The 16,331-nt window shown below is 42.4% G+C and overlaps 1 protein-coding gene across 1 annotated transcript in view; it reads right to left on the minus strand.

Annotated features, from left to right (window-relative positions):
• The window catches only part of LOC134619250 (deoxynucleoside triphosphate triphosphohydrolase SAMHD1-like), a 38,166-nt gene extending 25,761 nt beyond the window's left edge, over positions 1 to 12,405 (minus strand). Inside the window, exon 1 of the mRNA XM_063465019.1 lies at positions 11,502 to 12,405. Within this exon, the coding sequence (XP_063321089.1) occupies positions 11,502 to 12,405 (904 nt within the window). The remainder of the gene's footprint in view (positions 1 to 11,501) is intronic.
• Between the last annotated feature and the right edge of the window lie 3,926 nt (positions 12,406 to 16,331).

The raw sequence follows: 16,331 nt of genomic DNA on the forward strand, positions 1-16,331 counted from the left end.
ATTTTTGCAAAGCTATACGTGGAAGGAAACCGTGACAAGCTGAATTAGTGATGGCCAAATGAAGCTTTCTGAAGCACTGAAGCTTATACTGAAAAAGGGTTCATTACTCAAAACTTTTCAGCACAGTCCTCTCTAGTGACATCTGGTGGCCAAAAAAATGAAGAGCAGCTTGAATCTACAAAATAAAACGAACTGCTTCATTATGATTGCCCACTCTACACAGTGGAGTTTGATAGTTTGACAGTGGGCCACTGTTGTCTTGCTTTGAACATGTTTTTTTTGGGGGGGTGAAAAAATTGTTGTTTATTTGTTTAATAAATAATTTTGATCAATAAACTTTCCTTGTTTAAACATGCACCATGGTGTGGTGTTTCTTTACTTGTGGCTTCTTGACAATAAGTGAAAAAAAATTTATATATTATGTGTGTGTGTGTGTGTGTGTGTGCGTGTGTGTGTGTGTGTGTGTGTGTGCAGGGCCGTATATATATATATACGGCCCTGGCTTTTTTGATGAGCCAAAAAAGCCAGGGCCGATTTTTTTGTCCCAGTCCAGCCTTGATTGCACACCTTGGTTTCACCCATAAACTGGTACAGGTCTCAAGACATGATCAATGATTTATTATTATAATTACTATCATATTTTTTTAATATCTCAGTCGTTCAGACATTCTGCGCTGAAAATATTTAAAATCACTCAGAAAGTAGGATTATTTCAAAGTTAGACAAATAATTTGATAGAACATTTATGTATAGACATTTTATTATGGTTTAAAAGGAAATATGTAGAGCATGTTTTTCACTACCTGTCAGCTTTGTGTTGACTTCCATATCAGTCTTAGCTTTGGAGAGACAGAGCATTGTCCCTCCTGAACCTTTAGGGCATCAAAGAGGGCATCTTTGATCCTGTATAAAAAAGACCCAGTATATGATTTTATGGTCACTTTGTAGATGAAATAAATGTTGCATTACAATAGAATTATACAGTTGGTACTCACATAATTTCTACACTCTTGGTTACTCTGTGCTGGTAGGCTCTTCTGTGGAGAGAGTTCTTTGTGTGGAACATGTCATACAGGTTTGCCACTTCGCTTTGCTTTCACTGTTCTGTCCAGTTCATTCCAAACCAGCTTGATGAGGTTTAAGTCTGGAGACTGTGCTGGCCACTCCATGTTGTCAAGCTTGCCTTCTTGTTCTTTTTTCCTAAGATAGATCTGTAATAGCCTGGACTTATGTTTCGGGTCATTATCTTGCTGCATACCAGAGGCCACTGCAGTATCCATTTTGGTTCAGAATGCCTCTCACTCTGTAAAAGTCACCTGTATCAAACAAAAAGACCCAAACCATCATGCTTTCTCCTTAATGTTTGACATTTCAAGATTCAACATTCAAAGTGTTTATTGTCATGTGTACAGAAGAAATGGCATTTCTCTGTGCAATGAAATTCGTTCTTTGCTATCCATACACAAATGCCAAGTTAAGTTAGGTTGAAGGAACAAGATAAATAAGGATAAAAATAAGACAAGACATTAGAAAGCTCCAGCCGATCCAGGAGAGAAGGACAACTGCTGCCTAAGCGAAAACCTGTAGTGATCCCGTATGTGTCAGGAGTATCGGAGCAGTTGAGATGCATTTTTTCTAAACACCAGGTATCTGTGGCTTTTAAACCCAAAACACGCTGCGCCAAAAATTGGTCCACCCCAAGGATCGGGTCCCCCGACACAAACAGAGTAACATAGTGTACGCTGTTAAGTGCAGGAGGATTGCCAGGATTTATACATCGGGAAAACCAAACAACCTCTGGCAAAGCGGATGGCACAACACAGGAGAGCTACCTCGTCAGGCCAGGACTCGGCAGTCTATTTACACCTACAGGCCAGTGGACACTCTTTCAAGGATGAGGATGTACACATCCTGGACAGGGAGGAAGGCTGGTCTGTGCACGGAGTCAAGGAGGCCATTTACGTGAAAAGGGAAAGACCATCTCTGAATTGAGGAGGGGGGCTAAGGGTACATCTTTCACCATCTTACAATGCTGTGAATGCAGCCATTCCCCCAACTCTCTGTGAATGGTACTCATGGCCATTGATCAGTGGTCTTTGATCAGTGGGTTTTGGTCAGTGGTTGTTGATCAATGGTCATGAGAATTTGCATAATTAAGATTAAGGAACTGACCTCCCAGCCCATTGTTCCTTCAGTGGGCTGGTTTCAGTCATTATGCAAATGTACTGTTTATAAGATTGGGGAAACCTGCAGTCAGCTGAGACTGAAGAAGTCAATTGGATGAGTGACAAAAAGTTTCTCCCACAAAACGTTACGTCCAGATGAACAGAATCAACTTTTGGAGATGTGTAGGTAGTTCTTCATAATGTCATCTGACCAAAGACAAACGAGGCCCCCTTTCTCTGAAACGACAAGACTCTCTCGTTATGTGATTCAAGCTGTTGAAAATACATTACAGAATTACAGAAAGTGTTTTACATGATCTGGGTCTGAGGTGATTCCGAGGAGATTGCAAACACATTATGGAGCCACTAAAAATGCTAAAATTATCAGCAAATTGTGAGCATTTGACATAATATCATCCAATAATAACATACATCTTCTCAAATCACTCTCAGAGATGATGGCTAGTTTCATAAACACACACACACACACACACACACACATGTGTGTATTTATATCCTTGTGGGGACATCTCATTGACACAATGCTTTCCCTAGCCCCTTACCCTAACCCTAACCATCAAAAATGAATGCCTAACCCTGACCCTTACCCTAAACCTAACCATAACCTAATTGTAACCCTGACACTAAAACCACATTTTGAGGCTCAAAAATGCCTTCAAACTCGTGGGGACCGGGATTTTGGTCCCCACAAGGGCTGTTTGTCCCCACAAGTATAGTAAACTACCAATTTTTGGTCCCCATGAAGATGTTAATACCCGTCCACACACACACACACACACACACACACACACGGGACCTCATACGGGTATTCTGCAATTGGTACATGATTACGTTCACATACTCACTGATATATCACAGCAGGGCTGCTGTACAGGGGATGACCAGCAGATGTCAGTATTTCCAAATGAGCTGTTGAACGGGGCTTTGAGTGATCTGCGTTTTGGCGAAGCAATTGTATGGGCTCAAAATGTGGTCATAAATATTTTGTACTTGTAAATCAGTTTTGTATGTGTAAATCAGGATTTGTATGTGTAAAAAGAATTTGTATGTGTAAAAAAGATTTGTATGTGTAAAAAAGATTTGTGTGTGTGTAAAAAAGATTTGTATGTGTAAAAAAGATTTGTGTGTGCGTAAAAAAGATTTGTATGTGTAAAAAAGATTTGTGTGTGCGTAAAAAAGATTTGTGTGTGCATAAAAAAGAATTTGTGTGTGCGTAAAAAAGATTTGTATGTGTAAAAAAGATTTGTGTGTGCGTAAAAAAGATTTGTGTGTGGACTTAGCCAAAAAAAAACCTGCAAGTTACACGTACGAATTTTGACCCTATTTTTCTTCCTTTCATCTGATTGGTCAATGTCATGTCAATCACAAATGTAATAATCCAATCAGAGAACAGATGGGTTTGGCTGTCAGAGGGGCACTTTTTTTGAACTGCAGGTCCTTGAAGGGAATAAATGCCCTTTTACATGCCAACCCAGCGTTTTCCTTCATCACCACGAAGGAAAACAGTCTGTGGTCGTCTGAGTTTGGTGATTTTTGTGTCACAAGTCTACGTGCTTAATACAGGGACTTCCACAGCCTTTTCAACAGCGCTGCGGACCGCGGGGGGGCGGGCAGTGTTTTGGAAATGACAGTCTTCATTACAAAGCTTTGAATTAGCATACATGTTTTTATTGAACATTTGAAGAACTAGCAAAAAAAAAAAAGAAACTCTTGTAGAGGACATAAAGTCAGAGATAGAAACGACAAGGAGCAGGTGCATCTAGTACAGGTAGAGCTGCTGCAAAAACCCACAGAGCCCAGCAGCCAGCGCAACAAATTCTGGATCCTTTGCTTTTAGTTAGCATTAGCAGCACATCCTGCTGTGACTCACAGCAATGGTCCCGGGTCAGCCCTGACTTTGTGTTAAACTAATCCTAAAGTAATGATGGTATTTCTAACCACTGACATACCACAACTTTATCCTTTCAACAGCTGCTGAAAGCCGAGGTTGTGGGCGGGTGGGCGCACAGGGGCTCAGCCCTGGCGCAGGGGGCCTCTGGTGCATCGGCCTAACTGGGGGGCTCTTCAACTGGCAGGGAGGTTGTTCCATCCTTGCAGAAGTCCACTCTGCAGGTGGGGGAGAGACATAGGAGAGGTGGAGAATAAACCTAACCTGGGTGTCTGTTGTCTTGTGTAGTCTGGAGATGATTGAATGTTGGGGTGGGTACAGTTTCCTCTGCGGTGGGGTAGGGTGGGTTTCCCCGGGTCCTGTGGGGCTTGGCGGTGCTGCTACCGTAGGCCCCGGTCTGGATGGGCCTGGGCTCCCTTGCCTTGGTGGGTACCAGAGGACGGGGGTGCCTACTGGGGTCAGCGGAGGAGCTGGCCCTCCCCATTTTCCTCCCCATCCCCGGCTGCCTCCCTCTTCCCGCTCCACCACACCCACCCACACAGGTAGGGCCTTGGGGTGCGGGTGTGTCACCAGGGTGCAGGGGAGGCATTCCCCCCCCTCTGTCCCCTTCTGGCCACCTGTGCCTCAATTTTATTCCACAACTTAGACATCCACATTATTCACACTCTCATAACACACACATATATATAGGGCCTTGAGGGTGACCACGTTAACGGCGTCCAGTGGACGGTCTGTGTATTCAACCTTACCTCTGGCACCGGTGCCCACCTCTCAATTTTAAATCCATGTAGACATTGAGGGTTCTCGGGAGGGGCCGTGCTAACACCTGTTGCTCTCTGGCAGCAGCACCATGCCCTCCCTTGTTTTAAATGCACTTTAGAACAACACGCAGCAACACTACACATGAGCGGGAGGAGGGAGGTATGGGGTCTTCACACACCCCCGTTCTCTACTAGCCATCGGGGCAGGGGGCTGGGAGGAGGTGTTGGCTGTCCGATGGGCCTCCCTGCTGCTGCGGAGCCTGGGGCGGTCTGCTTGCCTCCACCCCGGGGGAAAGGGTCACATCTCTTGGGTCTGGGTGCCGTTTCCCCCTCTGGGGGTGAGGGTACCTGGACCCGGGGTATAGAGTATGTTTGGGGAGTGTGATTGTGTGTACATGTCCATGTATGTCTATTACTACGTTGGGTGAGTGCTGAGTGTTTGTATATGTGTGCATGAGGGTGGGAATGCATGTTTGTGTCTGTGTGTGCCTGTTTGTCTGTGTCTATATGTCAGGTCGGGTCTTAGACTCCACCTCTCTGGGAACACCCAGGCCCTCCAAAGTGTGGAGGTCTATCTCCCCTCACCACACTCCCTGCCGGTAACTGATGCCCTCAGGGGTTGGTGCATTGGTGGTTCTTGGTGTCCGGGGCTGGGCGCTCAGGTATGCACCAGCTCACTCCCGGTGGCTACTTGGCGGGGCCTGGTGCCTGTCGCTCGGTCAGGCCTCTTCTGGGGCAAAGGGGACCCCCCGGGCCTCCGGCCTCGGGGTCTGCGGCTCGGTTCACTCTGGCACAGCTGGCTGCCGGCAGAGCCGGCGGGCACGCCAGTGCAGCCCCCTCTGGCTTCTGCTCCGTGGCTACTGGGTGACCCCTCGTCTGGGGATCTCCTCAGCCCTTCCCAGGAGGGTGGCACGGATGCCCCTCCGGTGGTCCACCTTGGGCTCTCGCACTCTGGGGCCTCTGGATGTCTGGAGCCTGGATCTCCTCCATGCCTGCTTCATGCCCTGGGGGACGGGGCTATGGCCCCCCACACCCTCTAGCAGACCGTTACATGGAGAAACCTTTTGTATACAAGCGCGCTGATCCACACAGGTGTGCACACGGGTGTTCACTGTTCGTAGACATAAACTACACCTTTCTTAGCTGCTACTTCAAAGCACATTGTGCGCTGTCTGTCCTGCATGCTGCACAACAACATTCAATATTTAGTATTTACTGCTGTTCACACTTAGCTAGATTAACGGGATGGTGTTGTGTTTAGTATGTTGCATTGGTTTTTTTTTTTGCTTGTTTTCTCTTCTTTTTCTCTCAACAGGTGATCCAGGAGATTTTTTTTTTCTTTTTCTCTTTGTCTTTGTAAGTGCCCTTTCTCACTGTCCCTCTTCCCTTCTGTTTTTCTTTTCCTTCCTCTCTTTCCTATCCCCCAGTCATGTCTGTCCCATCTGTAACAACTGAAAATAAAATAAATAATAACAACAAAGGTTGATCAAATGGACCAATACGGCAATGCCATGATGATCCATTTGGCAAAATAAATCCATTTGGTATCCTTGTTGGTCTTCAGACAACAATTCTGACGGCTAAAGAACCAAATGGGACAGACAAAAAAAAAAAAAACAACAGCTGCTGAAAGTTAGCGGACCTAGCTGCTATCGGATATTTATATAGAGATCCTCCAGCTTCAAACTGTATTACCCTTCAAGGACCTGCAGTTCAAAAAAGTGCCCCTCCGACAGCCAAACCCATCTGTTCTCTGATTGGATTATTACATTTGTGATTGACATGACATTGACCAATCAGATGAAAGGAAGAAAAATAGGGTCAAAATTCGTACGTGTAACTTGCAGGGTTTTTTTTGGCTAAGTCCACACACAAATCTTTTTTACGCACACACAAATCTTTTTTACGCACACACAAATCTTTTTTACACATACAAATCTTTTTTACGCACACACAAATCTTTTTTACACATACAAATCTTTTTTACACACACACACAAATTCTTTTTACACATACAAATCCTGATTTACAAGTACAAAACTGATTTACAAGTACAAAATATTTATGACCACATTTTGAGCCCATACAATTGGCTGGAAAGATTCAACATATTCACGGGGCTTTCTCACAGCATCAGTAGTACTGTAGTTAGTGTAATGGCACACGATTACAGAATAAGTAACATGAATGAATGTGAAACATATTCAGTTGAGTTGGGAGCCTTACCTCCCGACTCAACAACTCCTTCTTTCCCACTGCTATCAGACTCCTGAACAGCTGACCTACCTCAACTGCAATTTGCACATCAGGACACTTTGCACACTAAGTTCATCTTGCACATTAAGCTACTTTGTACATCCATCTACATCTGCATACCTCACTTGTCTTCACTTACTTATTTTGTACTTATTTATCTTTCATTATTTTTATCCTTATTTTATCTTTATTCATCTTAATGTCTTGTCTTATTTTTATCCTTATTTATCTTGTTCCTTTAACCTAACTTGGCATTTGTGTATAGACAGCAAAGAACGAATTTCATTGCACAGAGAAATGCAATTTCTTCTGTACACATGACAATAAACACTTTGAATGTTGAATCTTGAAATGTCAAACTTTAAGGAGGAAGAATGATGGTTTGGGTCTTTTTATTGGATACAGGTGACTTTTACAGAGTGAGATTTACTTACCTGGATGATTGAGCATGCATCAAGACGAAAAACTACCTACACAGTTTAGGATGAAGGAAACTGTACACAATGGTCATCAAGAATGGGGTCATCCTTCTCTAAATACATGTGAATTCCAGCTGATGGGACACAGAAGGGATAAGTACTTAGACTGCTTTTACACCTGTTAAAGCTTCCCAATGATCAAAACAAAGAATTAGGATCTCAAAGTATTAGAAAAAATGCAGACTGCACAGGAGCAAATCCACACATTTAAGAACTAGACCTTAAAATGAACTTATGATTTTGAGGTCAGTTCTCATGAAAGAGTCATCTTCTTTCCATTGCTTACTTAAGATGGTCACCACAGTGGATCATCTGTCATCCCTTACTACCTCCTGTGTCAAACAACTCTCTTTCATGTCCGTCACTATGTCCATGAATCTTCTCTGTTATATTTCTCTTTTCCTCCATAACTGACGGCCTCATATTTGACATTCTTTGTGGCTTGTCCCTCTTCTGCACATGTCCGGTGCATCTCAGGCTTGTATCTCTAACTTTGTCTCCAAACCATTCAACCTGAGCGGCCTCTCACATGTACTTTTTTCTAATCCTGTTCATCCTGGACGCTTCCAGTGAAAATCATCTTCATCTCTGGGGAAAAATGGGGATTTGTCCCCAGAGAAGCCCAGAGAACCTTTACTGCTCTGCAGATGACAGATTCAGTTATATATCTCTTTTAAGCCCTAAGATGTTTCTTAAATTACAAATCTTACGTAGGTGCATAAAAAAATCTGAAATTTTTCTTATATTTAATGATGAGAAAAGAGAAACCTGAAGTTCTTTGAAGTTGCAGGCTTGTTTACAACAGTGTTTCACAAAGCTTGAGGTAAAAGGTTTCCAATTTGTGGAATTGCCTGGATTTACAGTTCCTTTTCTCCACAGGATTCTGTCTCTCGGGAGTCTCTCTCAGATTTCTTTTAGGCTTCTGCACAGAAGAGAATAGAGGTAAGTTAAACTCAAAGAGTAAAACAGAGCAAACATACAAGCAAAGAGAGGCAGCTTCACAAATACAGTTATTTCAATGATTTGGCATCAACTGAAGGTCTTTCTTAACCTCCAGGTCCATGGAGTTTGGAGGGGGAGGACCCAGGAAAGAGCTCAGGAAAGAGCAACAAGGAGGAGAGGGACAGAAAATGGCAAGTCACAAAGGACTCCTGGGAGACCATGATGAGAATGTTCACCTCACTCAGACTTTTTGCTTAAAACTTTTCGTTCTGGACCAATCTATGTGTGGATATGTGCCTAAAACCCTGAAAACTGTTAATCTCACCGCAGATAGTCACTTACTGCCTGTAAAAACACATTTAACCGTTTCATGACTTGTTTTCATCTCATACCCAACTGCTTTTATCAAATTCTACTCTAAATTCTGCTCTACTACAATACCAGTACTCATGATCAGAGTGCACAAATGCAACATTTTTCTTCATACTTGACAACACAATAAAACAAAGAAAAATAAGAATATGTTTATGATTAGGATTTTTATTTGATGGTAAATCTAAAAATTTTTATGTCAGGTTTTGATTCATTTGAATTAAGTATACTTTAGTTGATTTGTTTTGCTTTGATGTTATATGCTAAATATTTTTAAATTCAATTAAATTTAAGATTATATAGCATCACAGCAAAACAACAGTCTCCTCAAGGTGCTTTATGCTTATGCTAATACTATACAGTGTTAGCGAGAAAAAATCCAACAATCAAAAGATCCCCCTTTGAGCAAGCACTAGGCGACAGTGGGGAGGAAAAACTCCCTTTAGTAGGGAGAAACCTCCAGCAGAACCAGGCTCAAAAACGGGCGGCCATCTGCTGCGACCGGTTGGGGGTGATGGAAAGACAGGGAGACAAGATGAAGTATACTTCAGATGGTCACTTAGATTTTTTGGAATAAATTATTAACTGTTTCGAGCCCGTTCTCACTCCCGAGGCGTAACATCCCGACGTTTTGTCACGTCCTGCGGCGTTCCTGAGGAACGCGAAAGGTGACCTTCCACGTTGTTATGGTACGCGGCAGTTTCCAGCCCTGTACTGCAGCCCTAAACTTAACCTTATCACTAAGCCTAACCATAACCTTATGCCTAACCTTAACCATAACCTTATGCCTAACCATAACCTTATTCCTAACCTTAACCATAACCGTATCCCTACGCCTAAACCTAACCTTATCCCTAAACCTAACCATAACCTTATGCCTAAACCTAACCATAACCGTATACCTAAGCCTAAACCTAAGCTTATCGCTAAACCTAACCATAACCTTATTCCTAACCTTAACCAGCACTTTAATGAGGTGAAATAGTGTTTTCTAAAGCGATTTTAAGGGAAAAAGCGAAGATGTGTAGATTGAGTCCAAACGGTTCTCATGTGTCCGCAGTTTTCCGATGTCGTGACGTAGGAACGCCTTGGGTGCCCGAAAACGTAATATGTTGACGATTTGTCACCTAGCGTAAAATGTTACAATTTGGGAGTGAGAACGGGTTGCTGTTTCAAGATCTTTAAAGAAGCATGGTAGTGGGGAAAAGAGTGAAGCTGGTCTTTTAGCCATCACTGCGGCCCTTAAAGAAGAACCTGAACGGCTTCTTAAAAGCTTTTCCCACTGCTCGAAAGAACCTAGCAACTTCAGACTTCTTTGGGGGATTGAGTATGTCCCCAATAATCACATCCAGGTGAAACAGATATAGTTCATCAAAAGCTGAATCATCTGGTGTAAGAGCAGAATGTACAAACTCATCTGCAGAGCCAAACTCCTTTCTAAGGATTTTACTCATTTTCTTTAGAATTTTAAGTTGGTAAATTTTGAGAGCACTCACATAATCTGGGTTTCCGACGTTATCTAGAACCATATCTGTAAGACGCCTGGTGATGATGTTTAATTTTTCTAGATTCAAAGTCTTTTTTGTGTCTAAACTGCATTTCCCGAGAAGCTTATTTAACAGACCTCTGCTGAAGTCTCTGACACTTTTCTCAGGTTCCTTCTGTAAGTTTTTTAAGGCTGATGACTGACTTTGACTTTCTGTAGGCCCAGTGTCAGTTTTTGGTTCAGGCTCAGGGCTTTTTTCTGGGGGTAGGTCCTGCTTTAGTACACTAACACAGGACACTGTTTCATTTTGGGCAAGAGAATCTGGACGTGACTGTGGTTCAGACAGTCTGTCAGTTTCTTTTCGCTCTGTTGGGGTCAGTGCTCTTAAAATCATATCCTGGATGTCTTTCACGGCGCCAGAAATGTTGTCACTTTGGACAGTTTGATCCAAAGCATCATTCTCCAACCACAGAAGAATATTTTGCACAAACATTTGCACTGAGTCTTCTACAGTCACATAGAGGACCTCGGGCGAAAAGGGTAACTCATCTGTTGGCTCTGCACACCTAGAGATCACAGAGTCTAAAAGACTTCTTCCCGATGGCATCACAGGGAGTAAATACCTTTGATTTGACTGGAGATGGTCATACAGTTTATCTGTCAACTCCCTGCAAAACATCTCAATTTCAACACTTGTCTTTATGTTTTCCAGGGGTTTCCGGATAAGGTTAACGTGAGCTGCCCGGTTTAATTTACTAAAGAGTTGATCAAAATTAGATTTGATGGTGTTAAAATCAACTGGGGCGGAACTTTTACACATGGTATCCATAATCGGTGTGTTTACGTAGCTACAGACAGAACTGTAGCTGTCCAAAGAATCTGTTGTCTGATCACCAGGAGACTCAACTGGTTCATGGATACAGATGAAGAACCTTTTGTTTTTCTTCACCAGGTGTTTTAGCTCTCTGATCAGTTTGTAAAATTGCTTTTTGGCAAAACTGCAGAAGTGGTCGTTGCGCAGCTTTTGTTGATTGGTTTTTGTGGATGGGGTGCACAAGGCCAAAAAGTTTTTCACCTTTTTGATAATTAACTGCACATTAAAAGCAGGTTCGCGTGAGTCACATTTCTCACTAGATGTGACATCTTCACCATCAGAAAACTGCAGATTATCAATTATTGTGTTTACAATATCAGCTGCAGCTATTTCTGCTGGCGTGCTGGAAAGCTGGAGACTTTCAGCTGTCTCAGCATCTGTGCAGTGCTCTTTTTCTGTGTCACCTTCAGTACACAAATGACTTAGATAGTCAACTATTTCAGTGACAACATCAGCTGCAATGGCTTTAGCTGGGATGCTGGAACGACTTTCTGTCGTCTTTCCAGTTTCACTTTCTTTTTTCTCTACAGGCATTACGTCATTTTCCTCCGTTTTGTCCTCAGTGATTGCTGGGTCTGTGCTCCATTTGGTGAGAGCAGTGCACACCTCATCAACAACCGTTGCCTTCTCAGAAATCTTTGAGTCAGTACTCTCTGCTCTTGAGTTAGAGGGTCTTGGGGAACAATCTCTGGCGCCCTCTCGCATACGCAGGCAGATTAGTTTACCTGCACATTTTTCCACACATGAGGTTGCATGAGAGACCATGCGTCGAAGGTTTTTTGTGGCTGTAATCTTTCCGCTGACATAAATAGCAGGATCTGACCGCAAATCCGGGTTGTTTAAGAGTAGAGTCACAGCCGAGTTGACCTTTTCTGAGATCTCCATTTCAATCAGTTTTGTCAGCATCTTACTGGACTGACAGTTTTCATGGGGGATGTTAAGAGAGACGCCAATGCTGGTTGAAAGAGAGTCTCCCAGCGACGGAGCTATTTTTACCACAGGCATGCTAAAATCTGTTTGGTACACGTTATCTGTCATTAACTCCTGAAATGCAGGAAGTGCAGATTTCAGGATGCCGGTAGAAACTGTCTGAATTATTTCCGTTATCATATCAGCCAGTGCTGCTTGGAGATCAGAGTCCCAGACTCCATGTTCAATCATTCCCCATTGTACCCGGGAAAACTGCTCAAAACACTTGCTGAATACAGGTAAAATATGCTCTGGAGTAATGGGTACAGTGTGAGTCTGAAATTCAGCCATTGTGGACATTTCTGTTTCACTGATATTATTTGAAGGACTTTGAGAATCTAGGTTTCTAGAGTGTGAAGATCGTGGTCTGTACATCTCACTAACAAGATAAGTAGTAGATTGTGTCCTATATATGAGCTCGGTTGACTGTTAAGTCAACGGCACATCAAAGCGTTCGCTACGTCACAGTCAGCGATCAAAGCGTTCGCTTCGCCGCGTCGCACGCATGCGCACTGTCTGGATTTTGAACTCCCTCGCACAGGCGGGTCGACTCAAACCGCTAATAAATTCTTATATTTTTTACAGCGTGTTGGTGTAAAGTATCCGTAAGCGCAACGACATTTAGCCTCGTAATTTACTCTCTTAAAATGCACAACACCCATATATAAAGTATACGGAGGGACAATGCAGCGAAATGGACCTATAATCTCCGAGTGGACAACCCATGGACCCAGCCTGATCACCACCTGTTAATATGCTAACATGACTAACGCCAGCATCACTATGTAGCTCCGCTCATTTAAGCTCGTGTTAGCTTAAATACGTTCCAGCAGTGCTAGCTAGCTACCCTTTTTAATAAGTTGACGTGCTCTTGACAAATAAACCCTGCAGAAGCTCATACTGAACCAGCGCTGAGCGCAGTTACCTGCTTGTACTTACAAGAACTGAGTAAGGCTTAATAAAATGAAGGCTGCCCAGTCACTGTTGTCTGCCAAAGTTGAAAAAATGTCTGATATTGTCTGAGTATTTCTTAATGAGGTATTGTTCACAAAGTTAACTGTGCAGTACTCTGTATAGCTTACATCCTTTGAGAGAAATAATTTCAAGCATTGATATTTGTTGTCACTTGTATGTTGAACTAAAGTAGTGTGTTATTTACCATAAAGTAATTCAGAGTCTTTCATACAAGAGTAACCAGAGAGAATAATATAGCATTATATTATAATTTTCTACAGCACTGAATGTAATATCATTATGTAAAGGGTCCAGGGCCTCTGAGTACGGTGGCCCCTAGAGGCAAAGCACTTGCAAACTCCAAAACACTTGCAAACTCCAAAGCACTTGCAAACTCCAAAGCACTTGCAAACTCCAAAACACTTGCAAACGCCAAAGCACTTGCAAACTCCAAAGCACATGCAAACTCCAAAACATAACGGAAGTGCTCCGGGACGCTAGGGGCGGTGTTGAGCTTTTGTTACCTAGTAACTACACAAGCCATGAAGTACCAATGACCGTCGCGCTTCCCAGGTTGCCTAGCAACCATGATACTAACCACTGGAAACGAGTCATACAACTTTGTTTGACAGAAATGAAGGAGAACATATTTTGTTCATTTGTTTGTTTGTTTCTACAAGAGCTTTGTGTGATTTGATAAGTATCTGAGGCTGAGACCACAGGACAGTAAAACATGATTTTTGGGCTTCATTTCTGTACTGAACAGTCATTTAAGATTAGTTAATAAATAACAATTTGCTAATGTTGTTTATGAGACTAAAGTCATATCACATTGGTAATGTAAATATAATATGGCCAATATAATAGTTATTATATTGATCATTATTAGCTATTGCGGCAGTTAACATGAACTCTGTGTTAAATACTGAGCTTACAGATTCAAGTTGCAGTTATTTATGTCTTATCACCTTAAATCTTCACTCAAAGACAAGTATCTTTGACAGTGCATATATACATATATATATATATATATATATATATATATATATATAGGTGTATCATATATAAGAGACAAATGTTGGTGCTTCAGTATGTTGGCATTACTAAATTTGGCTCAATGCTTACATATGTGTGTAAAAAGCAAATGTATGAACTGTGATAACTGTTTCTGATAAAATGAAGAGTAGACTGATATATTAAATATTCCTTTATTGGGTGAGAAAATCAGACCATGTCATAACTGCTTTAAGTCATACAGAATAGATATCAGAGCCTTAAACAGGCTGACTTCTGCTAAATGGGTCATATTGGGCAGAAAGTAAACAAACACATAACATCCTTATAGAATATGGTGTAACACTATAGATCAACTTACCTCAGAATATATAAAGCATATAAACAATCACAGCAACATGATGCAACAAACACAGCAGTGCTACTAATCCAAAATACTCAAAGCTTCACAGAACTGAAACAAACATTTATTTTTAGCTCCATTCTGCTGCTGATACATACTTTAGGTTTCTGAATATTAAACTTGTTGCTGCCTTTCATAGTGTGTAACTTGAAGGCCCTGAGTACTTTCTCCCACACTGAAAACACTGGGATGATAACATTATTTGAAAATTACCTAATAAGACTGATTCAGGACAGACATTAGTGATGTTAAACTTTCCTAGCAGTCCTTCACAAACAGGGAACAGTCTGTCTATTCTCTCCATCTGTCAGCTGCTGCTGGCTCTTCCTCCTCCTCTTCCTCACACACTGCTGAGTTTGTCCTGGTGGATCATCAGGGGTGCAAAGCCTCACAGATGATGTGCAGCAGTGGGTCCCTCAGTCTGTCCTCATTCTGGACACTTGCAGTTGTCACACATGGAAATCAAATGTGTGATAAGCTGCAGGATTCAAACACAAGTGTAACTTAAAAACACATGTTCATACTTTTATTCCACAATCAGAGAGAAAGAAACAGAGAGAGAGTGCAGGACAGACAGACAGTTGACAGTCTCAGGTGTACACACTGCTACAAAACGGCACAGAGAAGGAAGATTTAGCGTTTGTGTTATTACGAGTGCTGAACAAGAAGAGTTCCCAGATGGTACAGTGGACACATGTGTGACTCCTGTGATTAAAGCATCTTTCTTTCAGCTTAACGAGTGAACCGTCAGCTCGTTCAAACACACGTTAAAGTCCATTTGGCTCGACACCACCGAACAGAGGCAGCAATATAACATAGCTAACATTAACAGTGCAGTGAATCCTGCTTGTGCCGTCATATTCAGGACTGCAAACCGAGCAGCATCACTGACTTTCAGCTTGTTGTGTTTGTGGATTTATGACTGACTTTAATTATCCATGAAATCCTCACATTCTCTGTAAGACTAAGGTCGACTAATATATTTAAGTAAAGGCTTTAAAACCAAGCTAATGTCACATAACTTTCCCAACATGTGGCCAACAGTAATGTTTTAATGATCTTCATTATAAAAATATTTGCGCATAAATAAGTGACATAATATTCAGCACTTACTTCTGAAAGTTTACTCTTCGGCCGCTCCGCTTCCGCCGTTTTTTCGGCAAAATTATCCACACCACCGCCGCACTATGAAATCTGGGGTATGTTGGGCCATGAAGGCTTCACCGACCCATCCTTAAAATTCAGGGAAATTAAGGACCGCATTTGAGGGCCGCAGGTGGAGCAGCCTTTGAATTAGGACAGCCTTCGTCGTGTCACTGTGACGTAATCGGCCTTAAAATGCGGCCTACAGCCCAAATCCGGTACTTCATGGTTTGTGTAGTTACTAGCTAACAAAAGCTCAACACTGCCCCTAGCGTCCTGGAGCACTTCCGTTGTGTTTTGGGGTTTGCATGTGCTTTTGAGTTTGCAAGTGTTTTGGAGTTTGCAAGTGTTTTGGAGTTTGCAAGTGTTTTGGAGTTTGCATGTGCTTTGGAGTTTGCAAGTGTTTTGGAGTTTGCAAGTGCTTTTGAGTTTGCAAGTGCTTTGGAGTTTGCAAGTGTTTTGGAGTTTGTACGTGCTTTGCCTCTAGGGGCCACCGTATCTGAGGACTGAGTATTTCTAACATTAGACAAAGCAAAGGTCTACAGTATTCATGAAGTGCTGGGTTTATTCATCTTCAGGGGCGGGCCTACAGTAGATGGCTGAA

This window comes from Pelmatolapia mariae, linkage group LG20, assembly GCF_036321145.2.
Source record: "Pelmatolapia mariae isolate MD_Pm_ZW linkage group LG20, Pm_UMD_F_2, whole genome shotgun sequence".
NCBI lineage: Eukaryota > Metazoa > Chordata > Actinopteri > Cichliformes > Cichlidae > Pelmatolapia > Pelmatolapia mariae.